Here is a 22480-nt window from a genome sequence, read left to right as displayed (position 1 = left end):
ACCCTGACTAACTTATATGCCTCAATTATATCCCCCCCCTTCCTCTTCCTCCTATTCATGAGGCTTTGCAATTTACATTCTCTCAATCTGTCCTCGTACTCCACATTCAAAAGACCACTGACCACCTTGTGAATCTTCACTGGACCCTTTCCAACATATTCTTGTTACCATAAAAACCAGCGACCAAATCTGATCCCAATAATCCATATGAGGTCTGATCAAGGCCTTATACAACGGAATCATAACCCCTCTATTTCTGCATGTCAGTGTTATCTGCATCATTGCCATTATTTGATGTGATGTCTTCACAACTTGTGCAATATTGCCCCTGAATTTAAGGTCTTTGTCCACCACCAATCCCAGATCTCTCATTTCCTCTAGTTCCTTTAAAGTTTCCCCATCATTGCTTACCAAATCTCAAAACCTTGCACTTTGCAACATTGAACTGAAACTTTCACTTAAATGCCCATTCATGCAATCTATTCAAGTCCCCCTGTAAGGCCATGACATCTGCTTGACTCTGTATTTCCCAGTTTTGCATCATCTGCAAACAGCTGCAATCACCAGTAAAACCCATTTCCAATATAATTAATATATAAGTTGAACAACAGTGGTCCCAGAATTGATGCCTGCTGCACAACACTAGTGACCTTCCTCTTTGGGGATACTGCTGCACCCCATACACAACTTTCCTGATACCTATCTGACAACCATCGATCCAACTCAGAAGTATGTTATCCAATCCCATTTGCTTCAATTTACTTAACAGCTTGTCGTGTAGTCATCTATCAAAAGCTTTGCAAAATCTAAGTATACCACTGTATATGCATCTCCCTTGTCCAAGACATCTGTCACCTTATGTACTATAACATCTGTTATAGTACATAAGTTAGTAAAACATGACCTCCCTTTAACAAACCTGTGCTGATAATCACAGAGAATACTGCTGTTTTCAACCCATTTCTGTATCCTACTTCTCACCAATCTCTCTCTCTCTCTCTCTAGTACTTTCACCACAACTCCAGATATACAGATTGGCTTATAATTTGAAGCCACAGCGTTATCACCACTTTTATGCAGTGGAACAGTCTTACCTTTTTTTCACTCCCTTGGAACCTGTGCTATTGTAAGACTTATTAAACAAGCATGCCAATTCTCTGGAACATTCCCTTAAGATGCATACTGATGTCATCAAATCCTATCATCTTATTGACATCAAGGTTATTTATTTCCTCAAAAACTTCCTGCTCACCTACAATTAAACCAACCTCTCCTGTGTCCTCTACACTTAAGTTCCTCTGGATGAAACACCCCTATAAAATGATCACTGATACCTCAACAATATCTTTTGCAACAGTTACCATTTTACCATTTTTGTCCAGTAACATCATCTTACTTTGTAATTCTTCCTTCTACTTGTCACATATCTAAAAAAACTCTCTAGGGTTTTTCTTTGCCTGATTTGCCAATTTCTGCTCATACTGCACTTTTGTTTTCCTTACTAACTGAGTTACTCTCCTGGTTTGTTCTTTATATTCATATAACTGATTATTACCATCATTCATCCTGTCCTGTCTTCAAAGTACCTTCTTCCATATTTCATGCTTAAGCCTCTCATTCATCCATCCATTTTACACCTACCTCATTCAGCCTTTTACTTTCAGAATACATTCACACATTGGTGGTGTTATATATTCCTTTGTCAGTTCCCAAGCAGCATTTATTTCCTTACTGCTCAACTCTTCATTCCATGCTATAGCTCCAAGCTGTCTCCTAAGCTTGTTATAATCACTAGCCTTGTAATTCCACATATCCTTTCCTCACAGAAGTCTGCATATGGCTAGCTACAACCCAGGTGATCACTTCATGATCATTCTCATCAACTGGAGGAAAGTGTGAAATCCCACTCATAATTATGTCCTCTGATGAAATGGTCACATTTAAAACTCTCAATCCTCGTGTGCCATCCTTTACATGCTGCCTGAGAAAGTTATCTCTCAAGAACTCGAAAAATTCATTTTCCTTATTCCCAAATCCTATCCCTTCATTCCAATCTATACTGCCATAATTAAAATCATCCATAATAATTACCCTTCCTTTGTTCACTAATCCAAGTTGTTTATATATTCTTCATTACCTCCATCCACATTCTCTTGCCTATAGTAACCTCCAACTAAATTTGTCTTCCTGTCAACTTCCAAGTTACACCATACTGTCTACTGCCTCATAACTATTGCCACTATTTCCCCTGCTATCATCAGCAGCACTTCCCCCCCTTCCTTCTTGTCCTTTCTATTCTCATGAAAAATGCTATATACTTTCATTTTTATTCCCGTTAGAATATCATCTTCATTCAGTCATGTTTCACTTATTCCAATGATTTTAGGGCAAATAAACTCAATCAGTGAAACGATTTCATATCCCTTATTTCCGATACTTCTGGCATTTGTAAACAAACACCATAGCTCATTTTTAGGTCTATAACTAGCCCTATCCAAGCCACTCGTTAGTTGTGATTTCCCCACCACACCTACCCTTGCCCAATCACCACTTACCACATATATCTGCTCAGTCTCATTTCCCCATCCATATTGCAAATATACTCCATCTTCATGCACATTCGCTGCCACTTTCAACAACACTCTCCCTATGCCATATCTCCCTGTTCCTATTGCATTCCCATTCTCTCTTCATCTCTCACACTACTATTGTTTCCACTGCCAAGCAAGTCTCTTCAATACCGCTCTCCTGATTTTTCACTTCATCTGTTGCTTCTGATCTCTTGCACACATTACACACTATAGTTCTATCTAGCATCACTTTCTCCAGTGCATTCACTCCAAAGCCATTCATATGCAAACCATCATGTCTGTATAATTCCATTCTTCCCTCAAACACATGCCATACATTCATATACTGTACTCCCTTCTTCTCACACTGCTCTGCCAGCATGTCATTCATGATGTTGGCTCTCTGTCTGAACTCATACCTCAGCAACACACTGACAACCTTTTCCACTACTCTGTTATCTTTCACTCTTCTCAGTAACCTCCCATTATTCGCCCACATGCTCCTTATGTGCACTTAGATCAATATATATCACTCTTCCTACACATCTTTACTTTCTCTCGTCTCCCGTTCATTCTCTCTCTCTCTCTCTCTCTCCCTACAAACATATCACTTGCACTCTGCCATGCATACATATTACACTCATGACATTGAATTATTTTTGAAAAGTCAATGTCATCGGTGCCACTTGATTTTTGTGGTGCTCACCTAGTCACACTGTTAAACGTCCATATGGTTGACCTTGCAAGTACCTCCATTATGTTCTATTTAAAGAAGACAGTTTCAACTAATAAATCCTGCAGCAGCAGGCATGCCAAAAATCACACAAACACACTTCATTATCAAACATAAATAGTACAACACTAAAATTCATGAAATATTGCTAATTATTACTTAAAATAGCACTTATCTTTTCCAGAGCTCTTTCCAACACTTTTACAGACTTATAAGTTTTATTTTTTCTATTATGTATTATATATGCATATGTACTATGCCTTGCTTTAATCTCTATCGCACATATGGTCAGCTTTATTTTTGATTGCTGCCCGCTATATGTTTACAATCTATCCAATCTCTCACACTACAGTCTAGAAAAATTTATATTTTTTTCGACTGCTCTAGCCAGACTGCACTTTTTAGAGTGAGGGATTGGGGTATAGATTAACGACAATGCAGGGATTCAAGACCTTAATCAGAGATCTCTTTATCTTATTACATCATTATATCAGTCGTGACAACTTATTACTAGCACACAGCCTCGCATTTTTTTTTTTTTTTTTTGGAGATAGTGTATTGACAGATATGAGATCAGCATGTTGTTTACATGCTATTTATTATAACTGAGAAATGCATATACAGTCTAAACATCAATTAGATATAACTACACTTTCCTAGTTTCTCTAAATCTTGATTCTAGGCTTTTATAGGACTTAAACATTGCACTAATGTAAATTGAAGGATGCTCTCGGACAGTTTGAGGCTCAACTTTTAACATATTCTACACTACTAAAATAATAGTTCATTGCATATGTTCATACAGCTACTTATTCCATGCCACAAGAGTACTGACATCGCAATTACTTAAAGATCTTCCTTCATAAACAGTTCTTTATGCTCAGTGAAAGTTCCATTAGAATGTCCCATTCTTCTGCCTTGTAATATTTCATGCAAATTCGGGGTTTCCCCGTTGTACATAATGACCAGCATGTTGCAGCACATTCTGGCGTAATGTGAGTAACATGCAAGCAGTGAGTGTCCATAGTTTAATGTTGCATGTGAGTAAGTGTTTGTCTTTTCATTATCATAAGCCTAAATTTTGCTAATTTTTATTTTAAAGATTTAATTTGTCCCAATGGAGAAAAAAAGCAATTTCTTTGGAAATGAAAATTGTAATTTTAGATCGCTTAGCAAAAGCAGAGGGATCTACGGCGATTGGTAAACATTTTAATTTAGGCTAATCTACTATAAGAGCAATTAAAAAGAATGAAGTCGCAATAAGAAAATCTGTAATTTCTGGCACAAAACTAAGTGCTAAATTATCATCGTACTCAAGAGATGCTTTATTAGAAAAAACAGAACACGCGCTTGTAATTTGGATTGAAGAATTAACTCAAAGAAGAATTCCTATAAGTTATTTAATTAAACAAAAAACTCTTTGGTTTTATGAACAGATAAAGCAATTGGGGCCATCTACTTCCGCTTCCCAGGCTGATAAAGAATTTTTGGCTAGCAAAGGATGGCTAACCAGGTTTGTAAAAAGGGATGCACTTCATAATGTGAAGATTACAGGCGAGGTTGCAGCAGCAAATGAAAAAGCAGCCAAAATTTTCCAGAGAAGTTAGCCAAAATTATTGAAGATGGTGGATATTGTCCTGATCAAGTGTTTAACGCTGATGAAACAGGATTGTTTTGGAAGAAAATGCCTAGTTGAACTTACATCACAAAGTCTGAGAAAAAAGCAAATGGGTTTAAAGCAGGCAAAGATTGAATATTATTAAAACACTTAAGGAATTGAACAACGTAGTTAAGAACACAAATTAAATTATACTTTAATTAATATTTCCGATATTTCGGCAATGTCACGTTGCCATCTTCTTACAACACGTGCACTACAACACAGTAACTGAGAATGAAGAGATGAAGCTATTGTTCTCCTAAAAGTCCTGATGGTGCCCTCTAGCAGGCTAAGTAGGTGTTCTTGGCCGTTGGGCTGAAGGTCTGCTGATGTAAGCCTCCCAAATTTGGGGCAGTCGCATACCACCAAATTTGTTGAGGTTTGGAGAGTTTCTTAGGACTGAGGCCGATTCTATAAATAGTCTTTTGAATTTGTATTTGCTACAGTGTATTACTGTAGCTTTCTTCTACCGTATTCTGTGGCATGTATCCAGAGCATGGTCTGCAAGACCAGAATGGCTGTACTTGTGAAAACGGATGTAGTCCTTGTGTTCAGAAATTCTGATATTCGCTGTCCTGCCTGTTTGGCCAAAGTAAGACACTAAAGACCAACCACTTCCCCTAGACCTACCTGGTGTATACCAGGTCCCTTGCAGTTGTCTTACTTTGGCCAAACAGGCAGGACAGCGAATATCAGAATTTCTGAACACAAGGACTACATCCGTTTTCACAAGTATAGCCATTCTGGTCTTGCAGACCATGCTCTGGATACACGCCACAGAATACGGTGGAAGAAAGCTACAGTAATACACCGTAGCAAATACAAATTCAAAAGACTATTTATGGAATCGGCCTCAGCCCTAAGAAACTCTCCAAACCTCAACAAATTTGGTTGTATGCGACTGCCCCAAATTTGGGAGGCTTACATCAGCAGACCTTCAGCCCAACAGCCAAGAGCACCTACTTAGCCCGCTAGAGGGCACCATCAGGACTTTTAGGAGAACAATAGCTTCATCTCTTCATTCTCAGTTACTGTGTTGTAGTGCCTATGTGCACGTGCCTTTTTTTGTAAATTCCTTTAGAAGATGGCAACGTGATGTTGCCGAAATATCGGAAATATTAATTAAAGTATAATTTAATTTGTATTCTTAACTACGTTCAATTCTTTAAGTGTTTTAATAATGCATAACCAACGTATAAGCCTGTCTAAAATTGAGTAAAGTTGTTATTTTGTAGCAATGCATCAGGAGATCAAATGTTGAAACCCCTCCTAGTAAATCGATCTCTAAGACCACGTACTCTAAAAGGCAAAGATCTAAAACAGCTGCCAGTACATTGGATGGCTAATACAAAGGCCTGGGTAACAACTACTGTATTTACTGAATGGTTCAACAATTGCTTTGTACCAGGAGTGGAAACATATATGAAGCAAAAAGCTCTCAATTTTAAAGTTTTATTAATTGTTGACAATGCACGAAGTCATCTGCATTTAGAACATCCAAATGTGCAGGTAGTGTTTTTTTTCCACTCAATACAACAAGCATCACTCAGCCATTAGATCAAGGCATAATTGCTACTTTTAAAAAATATTATGTTAAGCACACTTTTCAATTTATATTGGATAAACAAGAAAATGAATCATTAACAGTAACTGACGTTTGGAAAAAATTTTGTTTTGGACTGTTTAAATCATGTTGCATCTGCTATCACTGAAATAAGACCATAAACTTTAAATGCCTGCTGGAAAGCAGCTTAGTCTGGATGTATTGCAAACAGTGCAACCATTCAGACATCTACATTATCAGCTGAAATCATTACTTTGGCATTATGAAATTGGTGGAGAAGGTTTTGATACATTTAGCCAAAATATCGATTGTTGGATATCGATTAACTTTAGATATCGTCGAAGATCCAGAAAACAATAGTGAAGCGGAAGAAAAACCTGTCTCTCTCTCACTGCAAATATAATTCAAGAAGGTCTTGGAACTGTGCAATAAATTGGAAAATCATTTTCTTGTTAATGACACAAATTCTGAATACACCTTTAAATTCCAATGTGAGCTGAAGAACTGTATGTCTGCTGTATAAAAAATTAGTAAAATCATCATTGCAAATTTTAATCACTGATTATATTGTCAGAAGAAAAAAATCAGCGCAGAACGAGAGTGAAGCTAATTCTGTTTGTGAAGAACCATTGCTTTACCATACAGATCTGATGTGCTGACTATCTCTTTTGGTGATGAAAGTGATTTTGTAAGTTAGGTCTTTTTTTGTGCGATTTTTTATATGCAGTTTTCTGTGGAACGTATCTACCGCATAAAAAGAGACCCATATATAATATAATATATATATATATATATATATATATATATATATATTAATCTCCAAACTTTTACTTTAGTTTAAAGTTCTCAGATTAAATTAATTTGTCCATTCATTCTAAACAGTTAAAAAAGAAAGAAAGAAAGAAAAAAAACTTATATTCATCATGAATTGTATTGTTTTGTCCACAAGAATAGGCTCTATAATTTTGTATTCAGAACAGATGTGATTATTTATTATGACACAGTAGAGAAGAAAATATACTATAAACTCGTAAATTTTTAAAACTGTTGGATTATCCTTATAATTGCTACAGACAAAAGGATATGGCTTTTGATGTGGCTCATTTTTTTTTATTTATATTTTCCAGCTTCAAAAGAAACATAAAAACAATTTCAAAGGTCCTGATACTGGCCCTAGAGCTGATGTGATAGAGGAACTACATAATGCATTTGAATTAGCAGAAAGATCATATCCTGGAATTAGTGATATGCTAGTTAAAGAGATCTTCCATCGTTTATTACCATCAGTTAGTTCCCATAGGCTACAGGATGCTATTGAAAGAATGGCTAGGTATGCACAATATATAATTATGTGAATATTCCTTAGGTTTCTGGATTGAAACAAGATCACATTCACAGTTTTTATAGGTATATGATGACGATTATTTCATTTTTTAATATGATTTTCTTTAATATTGCTATGTTTGTACTGTTTGCATCCCACTAAATCTGTAATCTCTTAGAGATCCACTGTAGCTATTACTCCTTTGTGTCTATTATATCCTCTCCTTAAATTTATTCTATTAACATAATCCACTTGCCATAGTAGCACACCTGTAGTTATTGCAAGGACATCCCAGCATTTCTCTTCAATTTTGGAAACCTTGGGTTTAAATCTAGTTAGCCAGTCTCATACAGAGGTGACAGGATTTTTTCTTCTAGCAACTTGCCTTTTTCATCATCTATGGAAAAAATCCAATTAATGGACATATTGCTGTTATCTCATGGCTTTAGTTGCTTTGGATATAATTTCAGTGAAGCATTCCATCAATATCAATTTCCTGATATGTACCTTCAAGGGATGCTCAGGCTACTATGACAGCACTACGTGATTAAGTATACATTCTTATTAATCTCCTATCAACAAACAATTTTCTTCCAAATTACCTGTCGGCACTCTAATATTGTCATATTTAATATTTTGTTCCTCTAAGGCACTTCAGACAGAATCAAATCACCTAATCTGTTTGCCCCTAATCTTTCTCAGAACTATCATGACTGTTTCCAGTTCTTTGATTAGGTGTTTTATATCCAACCCATCTCTCAGTTTCATAAGTTAAAACTGGTTTGAACACTATCTTGTATTTTGATAGTTTAGTATTTTGGCTAATTTCTCTCTTATTCCTTATAAATTTATTCAGCTGGTTCCCCACCATACCAGTTTTGCTTATTATGTTGTCTATTTCCAAATTTAATTTGCCATCTTCATTAAAAACTATGCTAAATAGCTGAAATATTTTACTTGCTCAATAAGTTCTCCATTGAGAATGCAAATGAAGTTTTCTATGTTTCTGCATATTTTCCTAGATTTGGTCTTTTTATTGCTGATTTTCATGCCAAATTTGTTATAGCTGTTATTCAGTATAGTCAGAGAATCCTGGAGACTTGCACTGGATATGTTTATTATTATTATTTGACACCGCCAGGGAGTCCAAGGACTCATTGAGGGAGGGCACTTGCTCTACAGCTGTCTCCACCACTCAATCCACCAACTGACCACAACTACACCAACAGCATCTACCGCCGACTACCACCACCACTGGTATTTCCACAGACAATCACAACTATCCATGCCCACGGCGAGATTCGAACCCGCAGTCTTTTGGCTGGTGAGCGGATATGCTAACCACTCGGCCAGCCAGGCTGGCTAAAATATAAACCTTCGCGCGAACAGGGACATGAACCCTGGACCCTTAGGTTAAAAGCCTAATGCTCTACCAATGTTTAGGAGCACAACATCATTCACTTAAAGCAAAGAGCTAAGTTTAATATCTTCAATTCTAATATTAGATTTAATGCCACTTTCTTACTTACTTGATTTTACATTAAACCCTCTTCCTATATTTCCTTCAGTTCTAACCACTGACTTATAACTTAAAGGTATACTATGTATTATTGCACTGTATAATGCTCCATTTACTCCATATAATTGTAGAAATTTTGAAAGTTTTCTCTGAGCACTATTGATATTCCTTTTCCAGAATTACAAAACTTAAGCACAGATCCTTGTCATATCCCAATGGTTTCTCGACAATTTGTCATGAAGTGCAAAAATCTGATCTTGACAACTTCTATTTGATCTGAATCCATTTTGTTCTTCTTCAAGTTTCTGTTCCACAATTTTTCTCAGCCACTTTTTAAGAATACTTGCATAAATCTTACTTGAACACTTAGTAGAGGAAATCTTCTCTAATTCTCACATCCAGTTTTATTCCCTTTTATATATATATATATATATATATATATATATATATATATATATATATATATATATATATATATATATATATATATATATAATCGTTCATATTTACTCTTTTATATGTCTTTTATACTAGATCAACAGATCTAGTATAAAAGACAACCGTACTATTGTCTTTTATACTAGATCTGTTGATGTGATTTTATCATGTCTCTGTTATTTTATATAATTCTTTTCCTGTGATACCTGAAGAAGTTGATTTATTCAACAAAAACTAGTAGTATCTTAACATTAAACCTTGTTCTTTTTCATTCTCAGTATATAGTCATTCAAACTAATTTTATATATATATATAGAGAGAGAGAGAGAGATGGGAACTATGAGAGCTCTACTTCAATCATCTGGAATTTGACCTTCTGACCAGGCTCTCTGAATTATGCAGTGTAGCAACTGAAAAAACGTTTATATTTTCATATTTGAGCATTTCTGGTTGAATGCCATCTACTCCAGCTGCCTTTTTCCACATTTCAAGTTTTTGATGGCTTTTTCTACCTCAAAGATTGATATGTACTCGTGTTTATCATCATTGATTTCTTGTACAGTACTCTTTCCTCCATGTCAAAGCATTTTCAATGTCCTCTGTAACATTTTACTACCTTCCTGACATTTATCCTCTATATTCTTACCAAAAATCTTCCCACTACTTATGTTTAGCTACTTTTACACAAAACTTAGCTCTCTTACATTTTTCTCTGTCTTCTTTTAGAGCAACTGTCTACTTATTTTCTAGGAACTTACAGTATTCTTTGCCAGGGTTACTTCTTTAACTTCTTATGTCCACTATGGTGTTCTTATTTTTCTCTCCTTGCCAACAACTTGACCACATGTTTCTCTAGATGAATCAGTGAAAGTTTACTTCAGTGTTTGCCATGGAGACTATAAATTTTGGTTCTTCTTGTTGAACTGTTTCACTTTTTCTTCACTAATGTTTGTATCTTTTGAGTCTACAGTTTAGCAGTAAAAGCTGCTCAGCTTTAATTATTTTAAAACTTTCTTACATACCATTCTTTTCAGTGTGATATTCATATTTTATCCTACTTAAAACTAATTGATGGTCAATTCTAATTTCAAATCCTCAGTGCACTCTTGTATCCTGAACCAGCATGAAGATATCACTATCAACAGTAGCATAGTCAATGAGGCTTTCTTATTTCTTGTGTCTTATCTCCACATGAACTTGTGCACATCTTTATGTTACGATGTGGTGTTAGTAATGACTAGCCCATATCTTCAGTAAAAGTCCAGCAGATACTTACCATTATTTTTAACCTTGCTCTTCTCTAGATTTTCCCAAACATTTCTATATGCCTATTGAGATACATTTAATACTCTACTGTTTAGATCTCTAACAAGGACCACTTTTTTTTTTTTTTTTTTCATTTTCTTTATATCAGCTGACTGCTCTAATGACTTGAAAAATTCCTCAGTAGAACCTTCTCTGAGGAATTTGTGCAAATAAATTTGTGCGAATAAGTGCAAATAAGTTTCATTATTCATTTCCTCATTTTGAAGTTTACCCACAGAACCCTACTCAAAATTGCATTCCAATCAAGAAGTACTCAAAATTGCATTCCAATCAAGAAGTTTATCTTCAGATTTAGTGTTGAATGTTATCATTATTGTCATAAATATAGGAACAGAATCTCAGTGAAGAAACACAAAAGATATGGAAGAGCACTAAGTTTAACTTGCAGAAGCTGAAAAAAATTTAAGTTAAAACCAACTTCTATAACAAAATTAAAGAAAAAAAATAGAGCCAAAAATATAGATATAAAACAGAATGTAGAAAGAAGCTGAACATGCATTAAACATTGGATTCTGAATACTGTGGAAGAAACTCTGGGATATGAAAATAAGCAAAAGAAAAAAGAGATTGGTTTGATGAAGAATCTGCTTTAGCAGTCATGAAAAAGAAATAAAGCATATAAAAATTTGTAAGACCGACCAACTAGGATTATAGAAGGAAGAAAAGACAAGCCCTGAATGAGAGTAGAACAAGAAATGAAGAACAAAGGCAATCTTAGACAAGCTTATAATACAATTAAGCAAATTAAAAAATATAAGCCAAGACTAGATTATATATGCACAGATGGACAAGGAAAGATGTTCATCAAAGAAAACAAAGAGAGAGTAAAAACAGAATGGAGATAATATTTCCATGAATTGTTAAATAAAAATGTTAACTCTGCAACTCAAAATTATATACCAACTGCTATTGAAGAGGATGATTCTATAGAGCTACCATCAAAGCAAGAACTTAATGATATAATACATTCACTAGGAAACAACAAATCTCCAGGAATAGAATGGAGAATGGCCAAAAGAATGGAGAAAGAGTCTGATCTGCCTGATACGTAAGAATGATAAAACAGTCTGTGAAAGTTATAGAGGTATTTCTCTATTATGTACAGCATACAAAATATTTACCACTGTTTTGAAGAACAGATTAAACCCATTTATGGAAAAGATAATTGGTGTTTTCCAAAGAGGTTTTAGGAAAGGCAAATCCACAATTGATCAGATACATATAGTTAAACAATTATTAGAGAAATTTTGGGAATTTGATCTAAATATTCATCAGATTTTTGTTGATTTGCAAAAAGCACATGATAGCATTAACAGAGGAAAATGATATGAAATTATGATACACTTTAGAATACCAGATAAACTATTAAGACTTACAAGTTTAACAATAGAAAATCAGAAGCACAGATTAAAATAAAAAGTGATTTAGCAGATCCCCTTTCCAATAACTCAAGGATTAAAACAAGGAGATGGTCTGGTTCTATTGCTTTTTAACCTTGGCTTTGGAATGCATTATTGATTGCTGCCAATAGATACTAAAGACACTTGAATACACAATTCAGTGCAGATTGTAGCATATGCAGATGATATTAGCATTATGTCAGGAACCAAACAGAAAGCAGAGAAATGCCTTTGAAACTAGAAAAATCAGCACAAGAGATAGGATTAAAAAAAATAATCAACAAAAAACCAAAATAATGATTAATATCTGAAAGAATTGGTTGACTGATACAAATGTGAAAATTGTAAACTTTGAAATTGAAAAAATGGAACAATTTAAATATCTAAGGGTAATGATCCATCCACCCATCAGTGGCTTTAACAGGCACTTAAATGCCCATAGCCTTCCAAGTAGCCTTGGACTTCCCAACTGTAATACGAGGATAAAGCAGTTATCCGTATGCCTCTAAGTATTCTTGTCTGTAAATTGTGTATTCTACTGGCCAGTTTGTCTGTTTTGAGGGATGAAAAACCTGAGTTTCCGGGTGAAAAACCCACTACCTCTGTATGAGACCGGCTAACTCACCTTTCGTCAAAAGATGTCAGATAAAGGTTCCTCACATCACTGACAGGAATCGAATCCATGGGTTTGTCTATACTGACTGTATAGACAAACCCATGGGGAACAGTCAGTATAGACAACCAAAGGGTTTGTCTATACTGACTGACTGAGCTATGGAGGCTCCAAGGATAATATAACTTATTATTATTTAGTAAGATCACTAGTTCAAAAGATACTTATTGGAAGACTAAAGTAAAAAGATATAAATTGATAATTCTTCTAGTTGTTACCTATGGATGTGAAACCTGGATATTTACAACAAGAGTGATGAATTTGATTTTAGTTTTTGAAAGGAAAATCCTTAGAAAAATATTTGAACCAGTGAATGATAATGGTCTCTGGAAAATCAGATATACAACCATGAGTTATATCAACTTTATGAAGAACCTACAATATCCAGTGTAATCAAGTTAAATAAGTTGTAGTGGGCGCGACATGTTTTTCATACGGAAAATGACAGTATTCTTATGTAAACAATCAGTAGTAAAATTATTGGTAAAAGACCAAAAGGAAAACCTAGAACAAGATAGATAGACACCATTAGTCAAGATAGCAACAGCATACTACAGTATCCAAATAGGAAATAGGAGAAGTAAAGTTTTGGATGGACAGAGTTGGAGGCAAAAAATCCAGGAGACTTAGGCTTGTTTTGGGCTGTAGAGCCATAAGAAAATGGTTCAGTTTCCTTTCCATTAATATTCCTTATAATGATGGTTCCTATCTTCAAGTTCTTCTGATGTTGGGTTTGTTATTCTTGATGTTGAGTTTGTTCCAATAGTTGATTTTCACTCTTTGTCCCCCTACAAACCAAGGCAAAGCGTGAAACCACAGGTGAAAACAGTGGGGGGGGGGGGGGCTTTGTTTAATGGTGATACCCCAGTCATCATGAAATCTCATCATGCTTTATTACCATACATATTTCTAGTTTAAGTCCATCTCTATGTAAATTCACCTTGAAAGGATCTTATTGCTTCTTGTTTCCTTGCTTATCCCAGTTTCATTCAGTCTTTTAAAAATATGATCTTTCTTTCAATATGAGAATGAGAAGATGAAAGATAGCATAAAAAAAGTTGATAAACCACTTCTAAAATAAGAAGTGTGCAGCTACAGATTGCATTAATTTTTAGTAACTGCAGTGATAATTATTTGAATATACAAAAATCCTGGTGCTTGTACCATATTAGAATTTGGTTTTGTAGAATAAAAATCTATTTGTACTTCTAAAGTAAATTTAAAACAACAAGAAATAATGAAACTGAAACATTGATATTTCACAGTTATATACTAGGTTTGTCCTTAACAGTAAGCTGCTTTGGTGTTAGACTATTAATTGGAACTGTAGAAGTTTTTGCCAGACAGTGGTTTTGATCATCATTCGGTTTAGAGGTAGGTTCTCATATACTGTATGAGAATACAACTGCATTATTGTATACCCTCTTTCATAGCATGAGGTCAGGCAGTTATACAAGTAATACAATATTCCTAAAGAGTTTGGTTTTCATAGATAAAAATCCTTTTGCACTTCAAAAGCATATGTGAAAGTTGAAAATCATGACACAATGGTCACCTGCCTTTGCCTTGATTCTGCTCCACTCTATACTTCTCTTCAATATCTCTGTATGGCAGTGCTCATCCTCTTTCCATGTTACAAGCTTCGTATCCATCCAATTTGCATAATAGAGTTCATTTGATATTCTGTCAAATGCATTTACAAAATCCAGTAGTAGTATTATGATGTAACCATTTTCTTTATGATTCAGATGTCACATTATTATAGAAAGTGAGTAAATTACTAAGACAAACCCTACCCTTCACAAAACAGTATTGTCCTTCCTTATAGCATATCATATTTTTATATACACTCCCATTCCTGAACTCTGGCATTAAACTCACTTTTCCAATATCTTAACCACCACATCCAAGATACTGATTGGTCTGTAATTTTGTCACCTGTCATGTTTTGAAGTCTCCACTATATAATGGTATACTGTCTTGTCTTCCTTCACTCCTTTGGCACCATGCCAGTGCTGTGAGTTAAGTTAGACAACTCTATCATAAACACTGCCAGTTCTCTTGCACTTTCTCAGAATATACAAGCATATTTCTCATCTAATCCTATTGTGGTATTCACATTAGGATTTGCAATATCTTGAGCACCTCTACATTTACAACACACTCCCATCCAATTAGACACTGTATTATCTCTGCCTAGATATATTCATAAAGTGCTCATTCAGACTTCTGAGTGAGCAATTTGACAGGATGACTATTTCTGCTTCTTTCTTCGCCTTTTTATCATCTTGCATTCATTAAAGTTATCCTTCCATAATCATTCATCTTTTACTACACGACATAGCATGAACCCCAAAAAACTTCCTTTGGTCTTTTAAACCCATTTTTTATTATAATTGAATTTTGCCCTTTTATCACCATTCTTGCCTGTGCTTTGTACTGCTCATGAGCTTGTTGATCACATTTCTCTTTGTATTCCATCAATAACATTTCTTTTTCCCAGCTCCTGCTTAATGATATTATTCATCTGCTTCCACATTACCCCTTCCTAATTGAAAATTCCACATGCTTAGTTATCTTTCAGGTCAACTGCATGCCATGATCACTTGCTCTGGTAAAAGGCAATGCAGTTGCTTTGTTATGGATTGATCCTCTGATGTTATCACATGGTTCAGCATTCTGAAATTCTGAACCCCCCCCCCACCCTCCTCCATTACCTGTTTGGATAATTATCTCTCACTAGTCACCTAAATTCCATTCTCACTTCCCTCTCTCAGACACACACACACCATGCTATGGATCTTTTCTGCTTCTACTTATAACTTCTATAATTATTATATGATTTTCTACACATTGAGTTAATTTGCTGATCCGTGCCATTTGCATCATTCTTTGAACCCTCTGGCCCATATCAGCAACTGACTATATTATAATTTGTCCTGTTGGTCTCTATGCACCCAATTAAATATTTTTAAATGTGCAGCCTTCCATATCTCCTCCACCATCTTTCTAGCTGAATGACCACACTCTGCCTATTTCCTATCCTGTTGTCTCTGTCCTCTTTAAAATACAATACTCCTTACTTTATATTTCATTCTTATATCTAACCTTATCCTCCTCTGTTAACAAACTCTCACTCTTAACTATTATCTACTAACCATTACTAAAAATTCCTCTCACTTAAAGAGTACACTATTAGGCCACATTACCGAGAATTAAAAAATGGTAGGATTATGTTAGTGTAATGAGATTATCATCCCCTTATGAGTTAGGCTCAATAAGGAGATGATACCAGCTGGCTTATAGAAACCTATTTCATGCAGTGAGAGGGTGGTTAATCCTGCCTACATAAATCTGCTGGGGGTGCTTAAGGGTCAAAGCTGTATAACTGAGAGGAGACCTCCACATAGCCTTTAAAGGAATGCGGAGAACCAACCAGGGCTTCTGACCTATGTCCAATCCTCACCTTCTCGTGGTGCACCCTGTTGGGTATTTACCTGGATACTGAACGAACGAGGATAGGCTGGCAATTTGGAATTTAGCCGACCAAATTGTATTCTTATTGGTTTAAACCAGTATACAAAATGATGGTACAACATGACAAAATTTCATGCCGGCCGGGGCATCGCCTGGCTACACAAGGCCCCTGTTGTTTTCGCCAGGGAACCACGATGAAAAGTCAGCTACTGGAACAAATCTGAAAGTACACCCCAATTCAACATCACCAGAGTTAAAGATCGGTACTGTCAACATAAGAAGCCTGAATGGCAAAGAAATGGAGCTAGCTGAGGAATTAGATAAGTACCAGATTGACATAATAGGGGTGACTGAAACAAAAAAGACAAAAACTGGTGAGATCTTTCTGAGCAATAAATACAAAATGTTATACCACTATGCCCGATTGTAGATGGAATCAATTCGCCAACTTATCTGTTATCTAAACACCTGGCAGGCCTCCTCAAACATACATCCATAATTCGGATACTTAGATACGAAATTCACAACATTTCGTTGAGAAACTGAACAACATCTCTATCTCCAATACGAATCTACTCGCCAGCCTGGATGTTACATCTCTATTCACTAACATTCCTGTGGAGGAAGTCATCAACATTTTAGGAAGTTTGTTCTCACAAGACATTACTTCTCTGTTCCATCATTGTTTAACATCAAACTTTTTCTTATGGAATAAAACCATATATCAGCAATTGACTGGCCTTGCAATGGGTAGCCCTCTCTCTCTCTCTCCATCTTGTGCTGATCTCTTTATGGAGGATTTTGAAAGTAAAATCTTATCTCAAACAGACCCTAAACCCACAGTATGGTGGAGATACGTTGACGATATCTTTATCGTTTGGAACCATACAAAAAAAGGCCTGTTTGACTTTCTTAATAAAATCAACTCTCTACACCACACAATCAAATTCACTAACTTGAAAAAGATAACCAATTATCATTTCTGTTCACTTTAATTAAGAAGCTTGGTGGTATCAGCCTCTCAGTTTACTGCAAACCTACCAATATAGGATGTTATTTACATTTCACTTCCTGCCACCACATTTCTCAGAAACTTAGTATTGTACACATGCTGAAGAACTGTGCCTCTCTCCTTACAACAGATCAATAAGACCTCCAGGAAGAACTATCCCTGATATCTACCAACCTTACCATGAATGGATTTTCTCGAAGACTCGTCCACAAGATACTTTTCTCTGAACCTCGACAAAGACAACGAGATGATATACGTTATATTTCTACCATCATCATTCCATACTTAGGAACAGTTTCCAATAAGATTGCAAGACCACTTAAAATAAGAGTGGCCTTTAAACCTACAGAAATGATTAGACAATTCTTAAGATCTCCAAAAGATAGCTATCCTTTCTCCAAATATGCTGGAGTTTATAACATACCCTGCTTGTGCGGCTTGAATTACATCAACCAAACTTCAAGGAGCCTTGAAATTAGGCAAAAAGAACACATAGCTCACATCAATAATAACAGAGAAGAAAAATCGGGATTAGCTGTTCATTTCTCAAGAACGAACCATACCATAGAGTGGGATAGAAGCACAATTCCTTACATAGAGGAGGATTTCCGCTCCCAAATTTTTAAAGCGGCCACAACAGTTGCTCGCTGTATACAAAATCTTAACAGGAACCAAGGACTAATCTTACCCGTTGTTATATTCTTTCCGGCTGCGCCTTTGTTATATCTGTGTGGTTCTTTACTTTCTATCTTAAATCCTTGTCATACTAACTAAGCCTGAAATCTCTAACTTATCTCTCTGGGGGCTGCTTCTCTATTCGGAGCTCTGACAAAATTTATTTATTTTAGCTGCGCCAGCCAGAGTCCTAGTACAGAAGAATTCTTGTACAAAGAAACTTTCCCAGAGTTTAAGTATTACCTAATCTTATTAAAGTATTAAGTGCCTATAAAAACTTCAACATTGCAGTCATGGCCTAAACTTTCTTTAATTTCCCCTTCACAGGTTCGAACTTTAGTGAGTGGTAATTTCAATCTCATGCTCAGACAAACTCAAACTTACATAGAAAAACATGTTTATTAATTATCCAAATTTCATACAATAAACTTTTACATATCAAGGTATGTCATATCAGAATTCTAATTCATTAGCTGAGCTATAAGGAAACATTAATTATCTAAACACTCTAATTTTACATCTCTAGATTAAGTAGGCACATTTTTATCATGAAATAGTAATTCAGAATTCTAAGTAAAACTTGCTAACAAAGGTCAATTCACATTCAACTAAGTGTTGCATACTCTCAGGCTTTCAGACTACTAGTCCAACATGATTAACACGTTACTGAGCACAAAAGTCACTTAAAAGTTCTATTTCTTCTCAATTAGAAATCTGTTCTTCTCTTTTTGCCCCAATACTAATCGTTACAAGAATAAGGAATTTACTGTATGTTAACAGTGTCCTGAGAGGATATCGTGCTTCTTATTGTCCTTCCTTTGTAGTCAGATGTCTTTCTGCTTTATCGAGTCGCGTCCACGTGGAGATTACGCTGATCGACGTAAATTGCCATTCCTTGCACTTTGCCGTATATACACTCGTCTACTGGAACGATATCGTCATCTCGGCTGTCCTTTTTGAGGAACTTATTCCACTGATTCGCATCGGTAAACTTTTACCGATGGCCCTAGTTGGTGTCTGCTGTCAGCTCACGTATAGCATGCTGGACTCCTTCAACTAGCAACCGGGAAGGAGATTACTTCCGGTGGCATCGATCGGTCAGCACTCTGCTTGTCCACACGAGAAAACAGGAACAGAAAAACAGGGGGGTTCAAACCTGAGTGAACTCGCTTTTTATTCTTCTTTTTAGCACCCTCTTTTCATAATGGAGGATCTCTCACTGTGCTCTCCTATTCGCCCCTATGCGATTGCATCACAATTCTGCTCTTTGAAGAGTGCTCATTTTGCCAAACGCGAGTTCAGCGTGCCTTCCATGAACGCTTCCGTTGCGCCGTGACGTCATCGTAGGCAGTTAGCTAGCAACCTTTCAACCTTTGTTTGCACTTAGATTTACATTCGTATACAGTATAATTTAGACATCAATAATCTTAACAATATAATTCTATTTTGACATACAATTTTTTCCTCAACTTTACTTCTTTCTAAGGTAATTGTAACAGGTTTTCTTTTATATTTTCTTACTTAACTAATAGTGCAAACATTTCTAGTTCAGAATTTTTGTTTCTTGTTAAATCTTGAATGAATGACTTTTTGTTGAAAGAGTCCCCATTCAAGATCTAACACCGTGATCTGGAATATCCTTATTAGATCTCTCAACTCGCCACAACTGAATTACAGTGCCAACTATAGAACGTTCCTAAATAACAACAAGTGAGATCATGCACGCTCTGTTCTTTGTTTAATATAATTGGAATCGGTTGATTATAGTTTGTAACAGTTTTTTACTTTTTAGTGCCTTACATCAGTTATGTACCATGAAGATGCCAACAGCCTTAGTTGGTGAAACTAGTTGGTATAACATAGTTGTTTATTATATGCACTTGATCAATATAATCCCATTAAAAGTCATTACAAAATGTTATATTCAGGCAGTGACAATCAAGGAAAAGAAGGAGTAGCTATGGTATTCAACACTAAATATGAGGCTAATCTTCTTGAATGGCAGGCAATCTCGAGTAGAGTGATCTGGGCAAATATCAGAACGGCGAATTGGACAATGAGACTTTTTTGTGCCTATGTTTCCACAGAAAGTTCTACTAAGGTAGAAGTGGAGGAATTTTTTGATGCTTCAGAAAAAGCAACTGACACATGGAAATGGAAAAGATGGTCCTTGTTGGGGATCTAAATAGAGTAGGAAATTATTGTCAGAATACAAAAATATTTTGGGAAAATTTGGAGAAAAGAGCAAAGCTAATAATAATGGCAAATACCTGTTGGATTTCTGCTCATGACATGGACTGGTTATTACTAACACCATGTTCCAACATAAAAATGTGCACAAATTCACATAGAGAGAAGAGGCAAGGAATAAGAAAAGTCTCATTGACTATGTTATTGTTGATAGTGATATTTTCTCCCTGGTGCAGGACACCAGAGTGTACAGAGGATTTGAAATTGGAAGCAATTACTATTTAGTCTTGAGCAGGATAAAATTGAATTTCATATTGAAAAGAATAATAAGTAAGAAATTTTTAAAGAGAATAAAAGTTGAGCAACTCTCAGATGTGAACTATAGACTAAAATACACAAAGATTATTGAAGAAAAAATGAAACAGTTTGAGAACAGGAAACCAAACCTTGGAGATTCAGTGGCAAGCCTTCAAGAAAACCCTGATTAATTCAGCCAGAAAGGCATGTGGTGAGGTTGTCTGCAAGGATAGAAAAATCAGAACTCCATGGTGGACACAGGAAGTTAAAGAGGCAGTGAAGGAAAAGAAGATAGCATATCAAATGTTCCTGGCAAATAAGTTAGCCTGTGCTCTTGGAGAATACAGAGACAAATGTAAGAAAGCTAAATACTGTGTAAAACTAGCTAAACAAAAGTCATGGGAGGACTTTGGCAAGAACATCGAAAATAAATATCAAGAAGGCGGTAAAATATTCTGGAGTTATTGAAGAAGCTTAGCAGCAGAGGAAAGAGTGCTGTAAAAGGAGTTAGAGATGATAAGGGTGACATGAAAATGGGAGAAAAGGATTGAAGTATGGAGTAATTACTTCAAAAATTGCTAAATGAAAAAAGCAGTGATAGCACAGTGGTTAAAAAAACACTCAACGGGCATACTGTCAGGAATACATATCCATACTTGAAGTAGAAAAAGCTATCAAAGGCTTGAAATGTAGAAAGGCAGCAGGAGTAGATGATATTCGACCAGAAATGCTATAGTATGGTGGTATAAAAGTCTTACAGTGGATGCGCTCCATAGTTCAAAAGGCCTGAGCACAGAGACGAATTCCCGATAATTGGAGTAGAGCTCTCATAGTACCCATATATAAAAAGTGGAATCAAACTGAATGTGAGAATTACAGAGGTATTTCCCTACTGAGTGCTCCTGGCAAGATTTATGCAAGTATACTTGAAAAACGGTTGAGAAGAATTGTGGAAGAAAAGCTTGGTGAAGAACAAGCAGGATTCTGGCCAAATAGAGGCTGTCAGGATCAGATCTTTACTTTATGACAAATAGTTGAGAAAGCATGGGAATATAACAAAAATCTGTATTTAAGTTTTGTCGATCTGGAAAAGGCATATGACAAGGTGCCAAGAGAGAAGCCATTCAATACACTACAGTTATCTGGTGTCAATGGCAAATTATATCAAGAAATACTTAGTCTTTATTTGAGTTGTAAGTCAGTAGTTAGAATTGAAGGAAGTACAGGAAGATGGTTTAATGTTAAATCTGGTGTGAGACAAGGATGTACATTGTCCTCTCTGTTATTCATTATCTATATGGATCACATTATGGTATTAAACATGATATCAGAATTGGAGATGTTAATGTCAGCTCTTTGCTTAATGCGGACGATGTTATACTTCTAAATAAATCCGCTACAAATTTGCAAGATTCCCTGACTAAATTGAATAACTGTTGTAATAGATAACGTATAAAGGTCAGGAATGAAAAGACAAAGACAATGAAAATAGGTAGAATCATTGAAAATGTCAACTGTGTTGTGAACGGAAAACCTGTAGAACAAGTAAAACATTTCAGCTACTTAGGCATGATTTTTAGTGAAGATGGTAAATTAAATATAGAAATAGACAAACAGAATCA

The 22480-nt window shown here is 35.6% G+C and overlaps 1 protein-coding gene across 1 annotated transcript in view; it reads left to right on the top strand.

Moving 5' to 3' along the window:
• LOC150094964 (serine/threonine-protein kinase 26-like) overlaps positions 1-22480 on the top strand; it is a 330587-nt gene that overhangs the window by 295011 nt on the left and 13096 nt on the right. The window contains exon 10 of the mRNA XM_090411052.1: positions 7655-7857. Within this exon, the coding sequence (XP_090267178.1) occupies positions 7655-7857 (203 nt within the window). The remainder of the gene's footprint in view (positions 1-7654; positions 7858-22480) is intronic.

This window comes from Typopeltis vanoorti, chromosome 21, assembly GCF_054136105.1.
Source record: "Typopeltis vanoorti isolate ZY-2024b chromosome 21, IOZ_Tvanoo_1.0, whole genome shotgun sequence".
In the NCBI taxonomy this organism is placed as follows: domain Eukaryota; kingdom Metazoa; phylum Arthropoda; class Arachnida; order Uropygi; family Thelyphonidae; genus Typopeltis; species Typopeltis vanoorti.
This window is presented reverse-complemented; position numbering and strand designations above follow the sequence as displayed.